At 39.3% G+C, this 16,048-nt stretch overlaps 1 protein-coding gene across 1 annotated transcript in view; it reads left to right on the forward strand.

The window, feature by feature from the left end:
- The first annotated feature begins 3,684 nt into the window (after nucleotides 1-3,684).
- Nucleotides 3,685-16,048, forward strand: part of SNX10 (sorting nexin 10) — a 41,779-nt gene continuing 29,415 nt past the window's right edge. The window contains exons 1-2 of the mRNA XM_063303788.1: nucleotides 3,685-3,753; nucleotides 15,164-15,211. Coding sequence (XP_063159858.1) covers nucleotides 15,188-15,211 — 24 coding nt within the window. The 5' untranslated portion in view covers nucleotides 3,685-3,753; nucleotides 15,164-15,187. The remainder of the gene's footprint in view (nucleotides 3,754-15,163; nucleotides 15,212-16,048) is intronic.

The following is a 16,048-nucleotide window of genomic DNA, read 5'->3' on the forward strand; positions in this document are numbered from 1 at the left end:
GCAAGGTCTTAGTCCATGCCTGGCCTTGGTCAGCTGTTGTTCTATTTGTTGGCTTTGTGGCGGCGCGCGAGAAGCTCGCAGTCTCGTGCCGGTTGTTGCTTTTTGTCCTTCCCCTTGTGCCCGCGGAGCCGCGGTAGCCGGTAAGTAATTTGCGGCTGAGAGAGAGGAAGGGAGAAAGGATGGGAAGGCATAACAGAAGCGTGGTAGGATCGCCTTTCCTACAGCGAGGTTTCCTTCACCCGTAGGGTGGCCCGACGATTAGGTTCCTGTACGGCAGTTCCCTTCCAAATGGGTTGGACTTCAAGCCCCATATCCCCAGACTGCGCTAGATGGGTATTATGAAGTCCCAAACCCTTCAGGAAGGCAGTCGGTGCAGAGAGAGGAAGCTGTTACCCTTGATCGCCAGTCTCTGAATGGGTAGGAACCCTCCACTCTTCCTTCCCTGCATGAGGTCACTCTTTCGTGTTTTTAAGCCTGACTTAACTCCGCCGCCCCACTCTGGTTGCTGCTTTGATAGTGATTTGGCAACACCAAAGTGGTTTAGGAGAGGAATCTCTTCTCCATCGTTACCTGTGCCGCCCTGAAAGATTCTCTCCAGAAGTCTAGCGCGTAGAATGCTCGTCAAATAAGCGCTGGGATCGGAAGTGGTCCAAAGTTAAATCCTGTACTGTAGTTTTATTTCCTGGAGTCCGCTGCTTATGCCCAAGGTGAAAAGATTAGTCAAAGAGAATAATGACGATAATAATAGAGAATAGTTCGATTTCCTTTGCTCCTCCTGGCAGCATCTGCTTGGAAGAACGTCATTGTGATTCATTCCTCCTATGTTATTACTGGCGTTAAGGAATAAGGAGACAAACGCACCAGAGCAGGGTTTGTGGGCCACTTGGTAGGGGTAGACATCCGTGTTCCCCACCCCTTCCCCGGATTTCTCAATCCTGAAAAACATATTGGAGACCATGCAAACTTGGTATCTCAAGAGTCTGATGCATTTAATTTTTACTGAGCAAGCTCTCCCTTGATGCTGCAAGATAACCACTTCTCCCACCTCTCATACAGATTCTTGTAAAAAAATACGTAGATAAATGCTGTGGTTGATCAAAACTAAAAAGCCTATTGAAAATAATCACTTTTTAAATTGTGATTTTGGAAAAAAGAATGAAAAAAGAAAAGGGTAATTCTGATGTAATTAAATATAGAGACTTAAAACCCATTCAGTTGTTAAGAGAGATGCTAGTTTTCTAGAAGCCAGCTTAAATTAATCTTCCTTTTTGGGCAAATAGAGATATATTATAACTATTGGGAGATAAAATAGCCTTTCTCAAAAATTGAGCTAAGCAAGGAGCAGAAATAAAATCTTAAGAAAATTGCTGAAGACAGTGGGATGATGTGCTTTCTGGAAAGAAAAGTCTATGCTTGGAACATGGGCTGGAGAACAGAACTAGCTTGCTTGTCTCTACCTCTGATTTACATGCGTGTAGCTGAATTTCTGGTGTGAGCCTACACATCAATGATTTTAGAAGGTTCTTGTTTAAATAGAAGGTTTCATACAAATCTGAATGTGTTAAGAGAATCCAAAATCTGTAGCCAAGTCCTCCAGAACTCTTCATCATGCAAGAGGTTTAGAGAACTTGTACATTTTTTAAAGTTATTTTGGTTGCTTCTAATGAAGATATTCCATAACTGTGGATTCTGGATTTTTGTCTATGTTTCCTTTTTTACATTAAATGATGGTATAAAGTGGGTGGGCACAGTAGTCCTGCCACTTCCCAGTATTGTATATTTGACATCTATGCATTCATTACTTGTTAGAAGAGCTCGACTCGTGCACCAAAGTCTATGCCCACAATTTGTTTGTTTGTTTGTGCCTTTGTTATTGTTGATTCCTGGTGACTGCCTGGACTAGTCCCTGCAGTTTTCTTCGCAAGATTTTGGAAGTGGTTTGCCATTGCTTGCTTCTTAGGGATGAGAGGGGATGAGAGGATATGAGTGGCCCAAGGTCACCCAATTGGCACTGTGCCTCAGGCAGGGCCAGAACTCAGTCTCCTGGTTTCTAGCTCAGTGTCTTAACCATTACACCAAACTTTCCCAGAATTCCTTCAGACAAACTTGTAGAAGAGCTCTATGCATATAAATTAATATACATGCTTATGCATCTGTTGCTCCATGTACTAAATATGAGAGGTTTGTATTAATAATAGTTGAAAAGTATTGTTGCTAGTGCTATGCGATCACCATCTAATATATGAGTGTCAGCCCTTTGCAGTAGGTAAGGTGCAGCAGGGATTCCTGGAACAGTCTTTATTGTTGTAGGGCAGAATAACAGAATCTTGAAATTCCTGTCAGAGTTTCTCTCTACTCCATCTTATACTCAACAAATCAAGGTGAGGTTATTTTGAGATTCTTTCTCACATTTTGCTTGTTCGTAAGACTGAGTAATCGCTTCAGAGACTACCCTGTTAATGGTTTACTCATTCCTAAGGGGTAGGCAATTGGGAAGCTAGACAGAGGACCTGTTTCCAGTCCCATGGAGGAAAAGAAGCTAAGGCAGAAAAGCAAAAAGTATGGTCTATTAGCACCCTGTCTGATGCTCCCAGAACCCTCTTGGAGTGAATGGAGCCATGGATTTCAGCCTGGCATTTTGGGGGATTAGAGGAAGCTTAAGAGGCAGTATAGGTGCTTTAAAACTTGCAGAGGTTTAGGACACCCATTTAATCCATTAAAATCCTAGGTGAACCCCCACCCCACAAGAATGAACTTTTTGTTACCTTTGGAATATGGTACTTGACATGCTGTGCAAGATCTGGTGTGGCCCTCAAGTTAACCCCGGCCTAATGCATGTGAATGCACCTAGGTTCCTCTTATGCTATGAAAGTTTAAGATAAATTGCACAAACTGGCCAAATACAGTTTTGTGCACTCAGCAATAGACTAAAACTCAGTTTCCAGATATAAGGGATTGTCCAAAAGCAACTTTAGTGTTTTGTGTAACTGAGCCATCTGTAATGAGGCAACAGTTTACAAAACAGTATTAGTACAGGAGATAAGTAGAATCTAGTTTGCTAGTCTTACCCAACAGAGAATTCTATTGTTTGGGAATAGAATACCATTTGGTGCCATTACATCCTGTTGTTGTTGTTTATTCGTTTAGTCGCTTCCGACTCTTCGTGATTTCATGGACCAGCCCACGCCAAAGCTTCCTGTTGGTCGTCAACACCCCCAGCTCCCCCAGGGACAAGTCTGTCACCTCTAGAATATCATCCATCCATCTTGCCCTTGGTCGGCCCCTCTTCCTTTTGCCTTCCACTCTCCCTAGCATCAGCATCTTCTCCAGGGTATCCTGTCTTCTCATTATGTGGCCAAAGTACTTCAGTTTTGCCTTGAATATCATTCCCTCAAGTGAGCAGTCTGGCTTTATTTCCTGGAGGATGGACTGGTTTGATCTTCTTGCAGTCCAAGGCACTCTCAGAATTTTCCTCCAACACCACAGTTCAAAAGCATCGATCTTCCTTCTCTCAGCCTCCTTCCTTATGGTCCAGCTCTCGCAGCCATATGTTACTACGGGGAACACCATTGCTTTAACTATGCGGACCTTTGTTGTCAGTGTGATGTCTCTGCTCTTAACTATTTTATCGAGATTACATCCTACACAACTTATATCTTTCATATTGCATCTCTTGCAGGTTCCAATACACCATCTTTCAACAATTCCCCTGCCTACTTCAGTTGTGAAGTCAGCGTGAACAAAAGCATCAGGGTAAGTAGTAAGTGGGGAAAAAACTAGAAAAATACAATTTTTTTGAGGTTTGGCAAAAATGGACTTTCAAAATTCTCCACTTATTTATTTTTTTTGGACAGAAAAATTGGGTAGATGATGTCTCTGAATTTGAGAGGGTGGAAACATTCTCCAACAATTTCTTAAAGATAGGGCTCTCTTTTAGTGATGATAGGGAGCACTGGTTCTGAAAAAGCTCAGCAAAAGAACTTTCCCTTGGGAATTGATTGAAGGGTGGGAAGCTAGAGAGGCTGCAGGCTGCTGAAGAGATAATTGTACAAAGAAAGCCAGGACATCCACACTTACCTGTTTGCCATCTTGGTATGAGATAGGGTGGTTTATGGTTGCATGTTAAGGAAATCCATCCATCGCCTTAGCAGATTGTGTAGAACAGACTAGCAAATTGAGCAATAATGTAGTGTGCTTATTCAGCCATTCCATGTTATGTGAACACTCGAATTTGATTTGGTGAACCTGTATGTAGTGTGAATTCTACCAATAAGTGCAGGAATGCTATCCTTCTCTTAATGACAATTTCTCCAAAATTTTCTGTTCCTTTGGAAAAAAAATTATAGCAAATTCCTTTTTATCAGATCAAATGAATAATAAAAAACAATGCAGAAGATTTTTTTTTCTGCCTGGCATTAGGAAAAATAAGATTAGTTTCAAATGGTGTTAACAAGATGAGACAATTGCTGTATTAGCTTTCATCAGCCTTCCCCAAACTGGTTACCCAGGCCTGACCATACCATTAGCAGTACAGAGTGACTGTCTCAGGTAGTAAATTTGGGATTGGTTACTTAATCTGTGGGTAATGTATTCTACTTCTTGATATAGGGGTTGGTGATGGAAGAAGTTTCCATGATACTGTATGTGCCAGAAATATTTAAGTAGCTTTTAGGTCTATATACTTTGCCTTAGACTATGGTATGGTATTTGTTACTGTGCCTCAAGTGTCAAAATGCCTTGGGTCATGGCTGCCAGTGCATTCCGTGATTAAAAACTCCAAGCATTCCCATATCACAGGACTTCTAGCATTCCCATATCACAGGACCACAAGACCACAAATCCTACTGGGCTCCAGCTAGGAAATTGTAGTTCAGCATACATAGAGAGTGCCAGATTGGGGAAAACCAGTACTGGTAATAAAGAGAGTTGCTATTGAGCCATTTATGCTAAATTATAGTCTTCCTTAAACTGAGCGTGTTCAAGAAGAGACTCTACAGCATCTGCCAAGGGGGTTGGAATTCTCTATGGCCCCTTTCTACTCTATAGGAGTTCTGTAACTATTCCTAACCATTTTTTCAAATAGATGGTCTGTCATCATTGGTTGGTTTTTGCACAACATGCTAGATCAGGCTAAAATGGAGTTATGTAGTTTATTGTTTAGCATATGATGGAATCCTGATATTGTCTTAGCATGTTGCGTGATCCAAACCATCACTTGAAGGCATAATATGTTTACTTGTATGGGCATAGTATATCAAGTGTATACAGGAACTGTGTTTTGGTAACTCAGCTATAGGGGTTAGGATAATCTGTAAACCAAGCATATGGGTGCTATATGAGAGAATTCAGGGTTGGTGTCCTTTTAGGGGCATTCTGGGTTAAATATTTTATGGACTTGATCCATCCCTATTTATAAGGCAAAAAAAGAAAAGTCTCTAATGTTTGGTGTTAATACTTGATTTGCATTTCATTAGGCAATATACAAAATTTTCCTCTTTATCATTTTATCCTTATAAAAACCCCATGACATAAAACTCCAAAATACATTATTAGAGCAATGTTTTAGCAGGCAACCAAAATGACAAAAACAGCTTGCAAGTTTCTGAATCCCCTAGGCTAGGCAAACATCTTTGTTTTTCCTGCAAGGTAGGATAGGCTGAAAACATCATGACTTATTGGAGATTTGAATCCAGAACTCTTCTGTGCTATTCTGACATTCTAATCACTACTTTACATTAGCTCTCCCAGCTCTGAAGAAGTGCAACGTGTGTCTTTCTTGTTTCAGTCATTGAAATATTGACTATATTGAAATAGCTCAGTTCCATTAAAGTTAGGGTATTAATGAAATTCTCTGAATGGTTAGCTAAGTAAATCAACACTCATATGAAATATGAAATTGGCAAGCTCATCAATACATGTTTTGTTTTGATTAGTTTGTTATATACTTGTCCTACTGTTACTTCTTGAATCTGGGTTTGAAAAGAATAACGTTTCCTTTTTTGTATTTGCTATTTTGTTTTGTTCTCAGTTTCTCTCTTTAATATGTGACATCACAGATATGCCTGGATATTTACCATTTTTCACCTCTGGAAATTGGCATGTACTTTAATCATTAGACAGAACTGTGCTCAATTTGGTTATCCAAATACTGTGACATAATTGGTCCCTGCGCTTCCTCTCTCCTTTAAGGCTCACTGTATTCTCCAATCTGTCCATCTGTGTTAGACTAGAGTTCTGTCCCTGCAGATGTGATAGCTTCAGGAAGATTGGCTCATGTGCAGGAATTATTTTGCAAATTGCCATACAGCATTGTGGGCAATTTAACAGTGGAAGCCAGGTGACTCAAGATGACCTTGATTTCATGTTAGAGACCTTTAGGTCTGCCACTTAAATCTCATTGTAATCACTGGGACTTTAGACAATGTAATGCCTAGTATGTGAATTTGAGACAGGGCAAGGCAAGGCTTCAGTGAAACTCACAAACGTTGAGCCTGATTCCTCTCAATTCTTTCCAAATCATGCATTATTTTGGCTTCTAAAAACTATATCCAAGGGGTCCATCATAAAAAATGAAAATGCCAGGTCTACCATATCTCTTCTTCTCCTAGGAAACACTGTTTACATAGGTATATACAACAACAGACCTGAGAACAGAGCCAGGTCTTTCTTAAGAGCTTCCTGGAACATTTGGAGTATGGGAGCCATTCATATCTTTGGGGTGATGCTGCTCCAGAGGGCAGGGGCGGGGAGGAGCCAAGATGGCATACGAAGAGCAGCCAACCTCCTCACAATTTTCTATGCCATTAGAATAATAATTAGGTTTCAGATTTATTTACTTACTTTTTATCCTACTGCTTTTCCTTTTCCTTGGGTGTATACTGATTGAGTGTTTTAGCTCCCATTTTGAGTTTGGTTAAGCACCGGGAGGCACACCCTGCAACAGACAAGATGACATAATTCAATTGAAGGGACCCAGAGCACACCCACTGTGCCTGACTGGCTTCCTACTGGAGTCTGTGTGCAGTTCAAGGTGCTGCTTACCACCTGCAAGCCCTTCATGGCACAGGGCTGGGTTATTTATGGGACTTTTTTTTCTTTTTGTGCCTTCCAGTCAGTGTTGATTCTTGGCGACTGCCCTGACTAGTCCCTGCAGTTTTCTTGGCAAGATTTTGGAAGTGGTTTGGCCTTGCCTTCTCCCTAAGGCTGAGAGAGACTGTCTCACAGTTTCCTGATTTCTAGCCTGATCTCTTAACCCAGGGTTTCTCAACCTTGAGAACTTTAAAATGTGTGGACTTCAACTCCCAGAATTCCCTAGCCAGTGTGGCCAGCCAGGGAATTCTGGGAGCTGAAGTCCACACATCATACAGTTGCTAAGGTTGAGAAATACTGCCTTAACCACTACACCAAACTGGCTATCTTATTAACTGCCTACCTCCAATTGTGTCTGCCTATTCCACAAGAACCAACAGAGTGATCATGGTTTGGGTCCTCTCCATGAAACAATAATACTTAATGGGACCAGGAAACATACCTTCTCTGTTGCAGCATCTGCCATTTGGAACAGCGTGCCCCCCCATCCCTAGATTTGGTTAGCTCTGTCCCTGCTGGCTTTTCATAAAGCTTTCAAAACTTCTCCCCCCCCCCCCCAGCACATCTGGAAAACTGGTGGAGAATTTGAAAGTGTTGTGCTTTTGTCCGCTGTTTATGCTGTTTTATATTGTGTTGTGGTTCTTTTATATTTATTGTTTACCTTGTTTTGTTTGTAATCCTCTATTAGCTGCTCAGGGTCGCAGTTGCATGAACATGCAAATAGTTTTAAGCAAATAAATGAGTACTATTCTACATTTTTAAAGGTGGTATTAACTATAAACGTATATGTGTAGAGGCAAAGGGATACTGATTGAATCATGGAGTAGCTTTCTATAGCATGATGACTGCCTTGAATAGGAAAAACTGAAAGATTCTGGATGCCAGAACAGGTTTCCCAACAGGTTTCTAAATTCAGGTATGATAAAAAATATAGGTTGACTTCTCACATTGCATGAAGTCCTGTGATCTCTTTGGTTTTTGGCTTCATGTGTTTTGCAGACCCAGCCACGGTCATTTGTAAATGGTGTTTGTGGTTTTGCATATGGTATGAACCCAGCTAGTATGATATCTGTTTAAGATGAGATAAGAAAGTGCAAGAGTCAAATTGAAAAAGCTTTTTGAATTGGGCGTAGAGCAGTGTTTCTCAATCTTGGCAACTTTAAGATGTGTGTATTCAGCTCTCAGAATTCCCCAAATAGCAGAGGTCTGCATAATCAACAGGTGTCTTCTTTCCTTTAACCTTTGGCAACTTAGATAAAAAAGGGAGAGCACCTGAACAACAAAAAATCTCTATCTGCTTCTATTTTAAAGCTTGTCTCCCTTACTTTCTCAATTACTGTTTTCCTCCTTCCACTTCTTCCTAGCATATCTAGATTCTACATGGGCATCGTAGGCTTTTGTAGAAAATCAAAGTAGTGATTGGCTACAGCACAGCACTTTGTTTGGAAGCATTCCCACCTGCCACTCTCAAGACACATGCACACATACATACACAAAACCCTTAGAGACACTAGGGAGTGTCTTCATCAGTTTACCGTCCAGTAAATGGATAGTATGTGACTCACCATGCCTATAAACATTTGGTAACTTGATAAGCTTGGCCATGGACCAAATATTTGAGAACACCTACATATTCTCAACTTTTCAGATATGCTACCAGCCAGAAAAGGCTGAAGGCTATAACACATCTGCAACAGTCACTATTCTCACCAACAAGTTTATTGATAACTTTTCTCTGCAATTGGTAGGCTTACATTTCAGTTTGCAGTGTAACATTCACACACGGTCCAGTCCAGGGGGACTGAACATCTATGTTCATAGAAATCAAGAAAATATTTAGGAAAAAATGCTTGGAGAGGATCCCTGTAAACAGTTAAATGTGGATTAAGCCATTGGAGGGGACCCCAGAAATAAGCAAGTGCTGATTAACAGCCTAGTGGCTTTAGCATGTTGATCCATGCTGCAGTGTTTCATTACAGATACCTCTTTGCTTTTAGCACTGCACAACCATCAGAAATAATTTTTAAAAAACAGGGATTGCAAAGTAGCATAATTGAGATATTTATCACTTTACTGTAACTCTTTCATACATTACACAATGATGTACACACTCATCTGAAAGATAGCTAACTGCATAGCTAGCATATCTCTGACTGCTTTCATTTGTGTTGGTTTACAAGAGATTGTTTTGATATTTATTTTCTGTTTTATGAATTATGAGAAAGCTCTGTTGATGGCTGGATATAGAAATACAGTAAATCAATATAATTTACTTACTTAAGAATGTCTATTCTATTTTGCAGCTTCTTTTGCCTTGAGGTTCTAGCTCCTTAGTCAGTTATTTTGTATAAGTACAATGATGAGTATTTCTCTGTCTAACTACCAAAAGAATGTGAAAATGCTGATTGCTGCTGTCACATGAATGTATGATGTTGAATTAAGTCATCCTTTTGGTACCTATGGGTTGGATAGAACCTATTGAGAGATGAAGTAAGTTTCATCCATACATATTTTTATACTTCCAAAACAATGTCCAGAAATGTTGTAAGAATTGTTTGTCTACAAAAAAAGTTTCATAATATTTTTTAGCCCTGATCACCTTCATTACATAAATATATCTTCTCTGAATATTTGGTGAATAGGAAGTACAGGATTCATTGGTGATAGATCAGCTTATTGAAAAAACATTCATTCCTTATCTATTCAATAGCACAATCCAAGAATGAGAAATTGTACAGGAATATAAAGGAACAATGAGGAGCATATAAAATTAATTTGCTTAAATTATTATTAAATAAATAAATAAATAAAATAATAAAACTATGTTTGACTTAAATTATTTATTTATAATTTCAATTATAAGGCTAGCTCAACTCAAAACTGACTGAGCGTACAGTTAAAACCAGTACAATGCCTGAAAATGGTGGAATTTTCTCATTTATACTCTTTTTCCAGGGACTTAAAGGATTCACATCTGGTTCTCTGCTTTATATGCTGGAGGGTAGATTAGGTCAAGGTCAAGGTGAAAGCCACTTTGGTGTAGAACCAGACTAGAAACCAGGATGGTGAGTTCTAGTCCTGCCTTAGGCACAAAGCCAGCTGGGTGACCTTGGGCCAGCCTTCTTCTCTCAGCCCTAGGAAGGAGGCAATGGCAAACCATTTCTGAAAATGCTACCAAGAAAACTCCAGAGTCTTGTCCAGGCAGTTTCCAGGAGTCAAAAACTGACTTGAAAGCACCAAAAATAAAATAAAATAAAGAGATAGTATTTGGCTCAGATCAATCTCCTAGTAAGTTTTTTGGTTGAGAGAAATTTGAATATTTTACCCTAGCTGTTAGACTAAAATGCATATCACCCTGGCTCTTATAATTAAGAAACTGATAGAAACAAATGAGAAGAGTAAACTGATTTTAAAAGTTAAAGGTTAAAAAAAAGTGAGAAACATTTCCTAATGTTTCTCCCAGCTTCCATACTCTCTATTTGCTAAGCTAACAAAATGAGTCTCTCCATTCAGTTGAAATGGAAAAATAAGTGTCCCACCACCTCTGTGGCCTGGGTTAAATACCTCCCTGTCTCTCCCATATTATAAACAAGGCATTTCTCTGTCACAATACAGAGAGCCTCAACCATTTTCATGACCTCCTATGCAGTGTCAAATATATCTCTCAATTCCTGTTGCTCTCTACCTGGCATCTTCCCCACCATTGTTTGTATCCTTTTTTTCTATAGAGGGTATCCTATGAACGACTTCAGATGAAGTCATATCTGTCTAGTAGAACTCCTACAGTCTTACAGTGCTTAGGTCCCTTATTCTAAATTGAGTTCCCTAGGATTCCACACACACACACACACCCAACTAGAAAGTAGTCCTCACAGAGTGTTGCCATTCATCTGTGTGTGGACACTTAATTTAGAATTTTCTGGAAGGATACCAAAGAACAAGAACACTAAGGGAGACCTCAGGACAGTAATAAATCTTAATAAATTATTTTATTAAGAATTGCCCCTGAATATACTAACAGCGCCAGAAGGCTACAATCCCAAACAGCCAGCTGAGCCCAAACGGTAGGAAAGGTTTCCGGAAGACTTGTGAGGAAGCTGAGGAAAGGGGGTAAATCTTACAGCCTTTTTCCCCACTTCCCTGCCTTTTGGAATCCTCACCCTGGGTGCTGGAATAATTAGTAAGAGAAACTAAATGTTTATATTTGGATTCATTGGAGAGGAAAAGATTACAAGAGGGCAAGCAGGCAGACAATGGGGAATACACACTGAAAGGAATGCACTAGCCAGCTGTTGCCTAACCCCTTAGGAGGCAAACAAAAGCGTTTAGGGTGAAACTGATTGGGGTCTTGTCAATTTCAGGCAGCTCCTGTGAGGCCAAGCCTTTTAATCAACTAATTAAGGCAGTGTTTCTCCACCTTGGCAACTTTAAGACTGTGGACTTCAACTCCCAGAATTCCCTAGCCAATGGCCAAAGTTACCAAAGTTACCAAGGTTGAGAGACACTGAATTAAGGTCACAGAGCTGAACTTGTTAACTTGCAGTTAGCACTTCTTAGGGATGGCTGTGTTGTGGAGAAAAGCAGTTCAGAAAGAGACCAGCAATCTCTCCACTCTGCAAGGAGATGGGGGGAAATGGGTCATGTGGGCAGGCTCAGAACACAGAGACGGCCACCAATATAGAAGCTAATTTTATACCTCTGCATTAAACTGTCATCAGTCAGGTTGCTAGGGCTCACTAGATTGATTGTGGTTGGACTTATCATTACGTGAGAACTGGTAAATTTTTAAAGATTGCAGTTAAGACAAAGAGCGTAACCCCAATATGAAACCATGGCTTGTTTTGGGCTTTTTCAATTCTCACCATGGCCCTGCATGTTATGTGAACCAAAATTAAGGGCTAGCTTGTAGCGATTAGTCCTCTGCGAGAACCTGTGTTGCAACTCCAGTTTTCCATCTCTTGGGCTTAAGTGTGGGTTCCTTTATAGAAACAAACAAGCTGAAGGAAAGATAGCCTTTCCGTAACCTGTTCAAGGTGATTCAGAGCCTGCTTTGGCCATCACACAATTGTTTTTTTTCCTTTTTTCATGAAACAAGATAGGAAATACTGGCTGAGAGCTACCATGAAATGGATGAGATATCAGAAGACTTTGGAGGGGGACTAGCAGCAATTTTCCATGTTGCCTTGTGCAGTACTCATGGTAAATACTTAGTGTGTCACAAGTGTATGATGAATAAGTCCATCAGACTCATGTCTCATAATCATTATTGTGCCAACCTCCTGGAAACTTTATGTACAGTGGCATTAGTAATTTTTGCTTTATGGTCATAAACCTTTTTTGTTCTAATACCTGTGTTTTATTTTAAAATTCTGCTTGCTTATGCTTTTAATTCAGTTCCTGAACATTTTGTTTGTTTCTTCATTCAACTGAAAACTGGCTGGGATGTGTGTTTAATCCCTTCAGAGCCAGGTACTAAGCAAACATAAATTAAGCTGTATTTGCAAGGAATGTGATTGAACACTTCTGCAAAAAGCTCCTGCTTTCACCATGTGTAGAAGAAGTGGTTAGGCATGTACTTTCCATGTATAAGATCCCATGTTTGAACTCTGGCATCTTCAGAATGGGCTAGGAAAGCCCTATCTGGAAGAACCATTTCTAGTCAAATGGGCCAGGGATTGATATATAATGCTCCCTAGATAGAAATAGCCTTGTCATTTGAGAAACTGCAAATCGGTATTCTTTATAGTAGCTGGCAGCACTCAGACAATCTTGGAAGATCCTCAGAAAGCTTAAATCAAGTCAGATCTGGTTAGTGCTTAGATAATACCTGGTTAGTTCCAGGAAATCTCAGCGCTATAGTCTAGACTGGGAAGTTGAAAAAACATCCCAGAAGACAGTGCTGAACTACTTCTGAACTATTGCCAAGAAAACAACATGGACACATCCATTAAATCATGAGACTTTATTTAGATCAATATTTAGTGTATATATTCTTAGGTCCATTTAATATTGAACAGAATTTCTTACATCTTTATGCATTCTATCCCAAGAGATTAGTATACCTTGGAAAGTGTTTTTTCTTTTGGTGATACTTTCAGACCTCCTTGAATTTAAATATTGAGCAAAAAGGGAAGGGAATATATTCCATATTTTCTTAATAGTTATTTAGAAAACTATTATTTTGTTATTTTGATATTGCCCAAACATTATGCAAAAGTGTTTTATGGTCCCTGCTCCTGGCATTGAGTTGAGAAAAATAATCTTCTTCATGGCTTCGTTTCCAGATATATGAAGAGGGCTTTGGAAATGCTGCATGATATAGCAGTGTACTTGAAATAAAATATGTTCAACTTGAGTCTGAGTTCATTACAAAGTGAAGAAGTGGCTTAGAAGCTTCCATAGCTCCAAATCATAGATGAGGGAGCAACAACTGCCTAAAGCGTGTCCTAGACCAGTGTTTCTCAAACGTGGCAATTTTAAGATCTGTGAACTCTACTCCCAGAATTCCCCAGCCAGCATGTAGTTTTAATTGAAGCATGAAGTGAAGTTTGGGCAGGAATTTGGGCCAAAGAAATAATAAACATGCCACTATTTTCTGGTGTTATATAATGCTGTGTAACCAACATTTGTTGTTCCTTATTGACGGGCAGAGCTCTTTGATTGTACCAAGAGGGTAGCATAGCACACCTCTTTCATTTTCCCTGCCCTAGGTTAATATGGCTGTTGGTTCAGTTGACGTATTATCTCCCATCATAATTTGAAGTCAAGCTAGTGTGCAATGGCAGTGCATGTAAATTCAGACTCATATCTCAAGAAAACTACAGTAAGTGTGTGGTTGTTTAGATGTCATTATCTGTGTTCCCTGACTTTTCCCAGTGCAAAGAAAGGGATATGTAAAGGGAAACTCCACTACTGTTTGCTCTGATAGAGCTCTGACTGTGCACTGTATATTTTGACTGTGAGAAAGAGAGAGGGATCTCATTTTTGAACAAGGACCACAAATGTATCATATTCATTTATTTTAGAGCCCATATTTTTAATATAGTCTCTTCATATGACCTGTATGCTCATTTTTGTACAAGCTAGATGTATGCTAAAAATATTTTTATTCCCCTTGGCATTTAAGAATTCATAATGGTATTTTTGAACCACTTACAGAAATGGGTCATATCATTTGTCTATTATATTTTACATGTATTATTTCACTTCATTGATTTTTTTTCTTGTACACTGCCCGGGTATGCATTGTATGATAGGTGGCAGAGAAATATTTTAAATATCTAATAATAAGCGAGCAGATGGAGTGTGTCAGTATATGATATAGCCCACAATCAGTAGCCAATGCTTTTAATTTTAATTTACTTATTTTATATCCCGCCTTTATTATTATTATTTTTTAAATAAATAACTCAATTTACATTAGTTTTATTCCAAAAAGCTTTGGACAGTGTATTTCATCTTTACAATAACCATATGCGATAGTTTAGGTGAAGAGATGGTAATTGGGCCAAGGCCAACTAGTGAGAGCTTCATGGCAACACGGGGACTCAAACGTGTATCTCTGTTTCACTGCTCTGACCATTCCAGCTGGGCTGGTCACTCTCTCAGCCCTAGGAAGGAGGCAATGGCAAACTACTTCCAAAATCTTGCCAAGAAAACTGCCAGCACTTGTCTAAGCAGTCGCCATGAGTCAAGACTGACTTGAAGGCACAAATATTTATTTATTTAATTTTTATCCCACCTTTATTATTTTTATAAATAACTCAAGGCAGCAAACATATATATTTCTGAAAGCCAGAAGATGTTCTTCTGTCTTTTAGAGATCTTACACTGTATGTATGCATGTGCCAACCAAGGGATTGATATAACTTCTTGACTCCTCTGGTGGCAAAAATGAAGAAGACATATATTTGCTTTGCTTGAAGTAATTTTTTGGGTACTTTTGTTTGCATTTTCAAGCAGATCATGGTTTGAAATTTTGGCCAAAGTTAATTACAACCCATTTAGCTTTTTAAAAAGTGGTCCAATTCCTTCAGCTGTATTTAACCAGGCTTTATGACTTTTTATATTTTAGATTGATTTACATGCAGCTTGGAAGATGACCCCAAAGCATGAAAAACAGGTAAGTGTTGTAATGTTACATTTTAAAAATGCAACACTAAGCTGGTTTTTACCTCAGTGAAAGTGGAAACATCACCAACTCTGATGAATGAACTGCGAAACTCAGTTTCCCTTTTGCAGATATATTTGGTAGCATCTTAGGACATGACGAAGATTGCATAACTCCTGCTCGGAAGGAAAAACGCTCTTTTGACTGAATGTTGAAATACTTAGAGTCATGCAGCTTTTGAAAGTATGGGTGCAAGCAGAGGAAATTCCACTGACACCTTCTGTTTCTTAAGGGTTGAAAGCAAAGAGAAACTAGAGGCCTTTGGAATGTACATTTTAAAAAAACATTAAAGTTCCTTAAAGTAAATTTTTCCCAAAGTAAAATTTCTGACCTAAGTGAGCACAATTCAAGGTTAGAGAGGCTCTCGGCAAAATATCTCTGTTTCCATCAGTGGGTCCTAGCAAGTTTACTTGGCAGCAGGGACGGCACTAGGCAGCTAAGTCAAGCCTCTCAGTTTAATTTCCCACAGGACTCTAGTAACTAATACAGAAGTATTTTTCCTGTAGGTGAAAAATTATGGTACTCTTGCAGTGTTGCTATTAATTTTCATAGCTGTTTTCCCTTTAGTAAACATAGCTTCTATTTGTACAGCAAAACAGGTTTTGAATGTTAAGTAACTTTGCTAGATATATACACACACATCCTCCTTTGCAGCAATACTGTAAGTGTTGGCAGATTGCTGGGAAAGCCTTTAGCCCAGGAGAGATCAGAAAAGTCACACACAGGCATTTCTATAAAAATAATTTATTTACAGAAAGCAAAACGAAAGCAAAACATATTTAAAGGACT

The sequence above is a fragment of the Candoia aspera genome, chromosome 4, assembly GCF_035149785.1.
Source record: "Candoia aspera isolate rCanAsp1 chromosome 4, rCanAsp1.hap2, whole genome shotgun sequence".
In the NCBI taxonomy this organism is placed as follows: Eukaryota; Metazoa; Chordata; class Lepidosauria; order Squamata; family Boidae; genus Candoia; species Candoia aspera.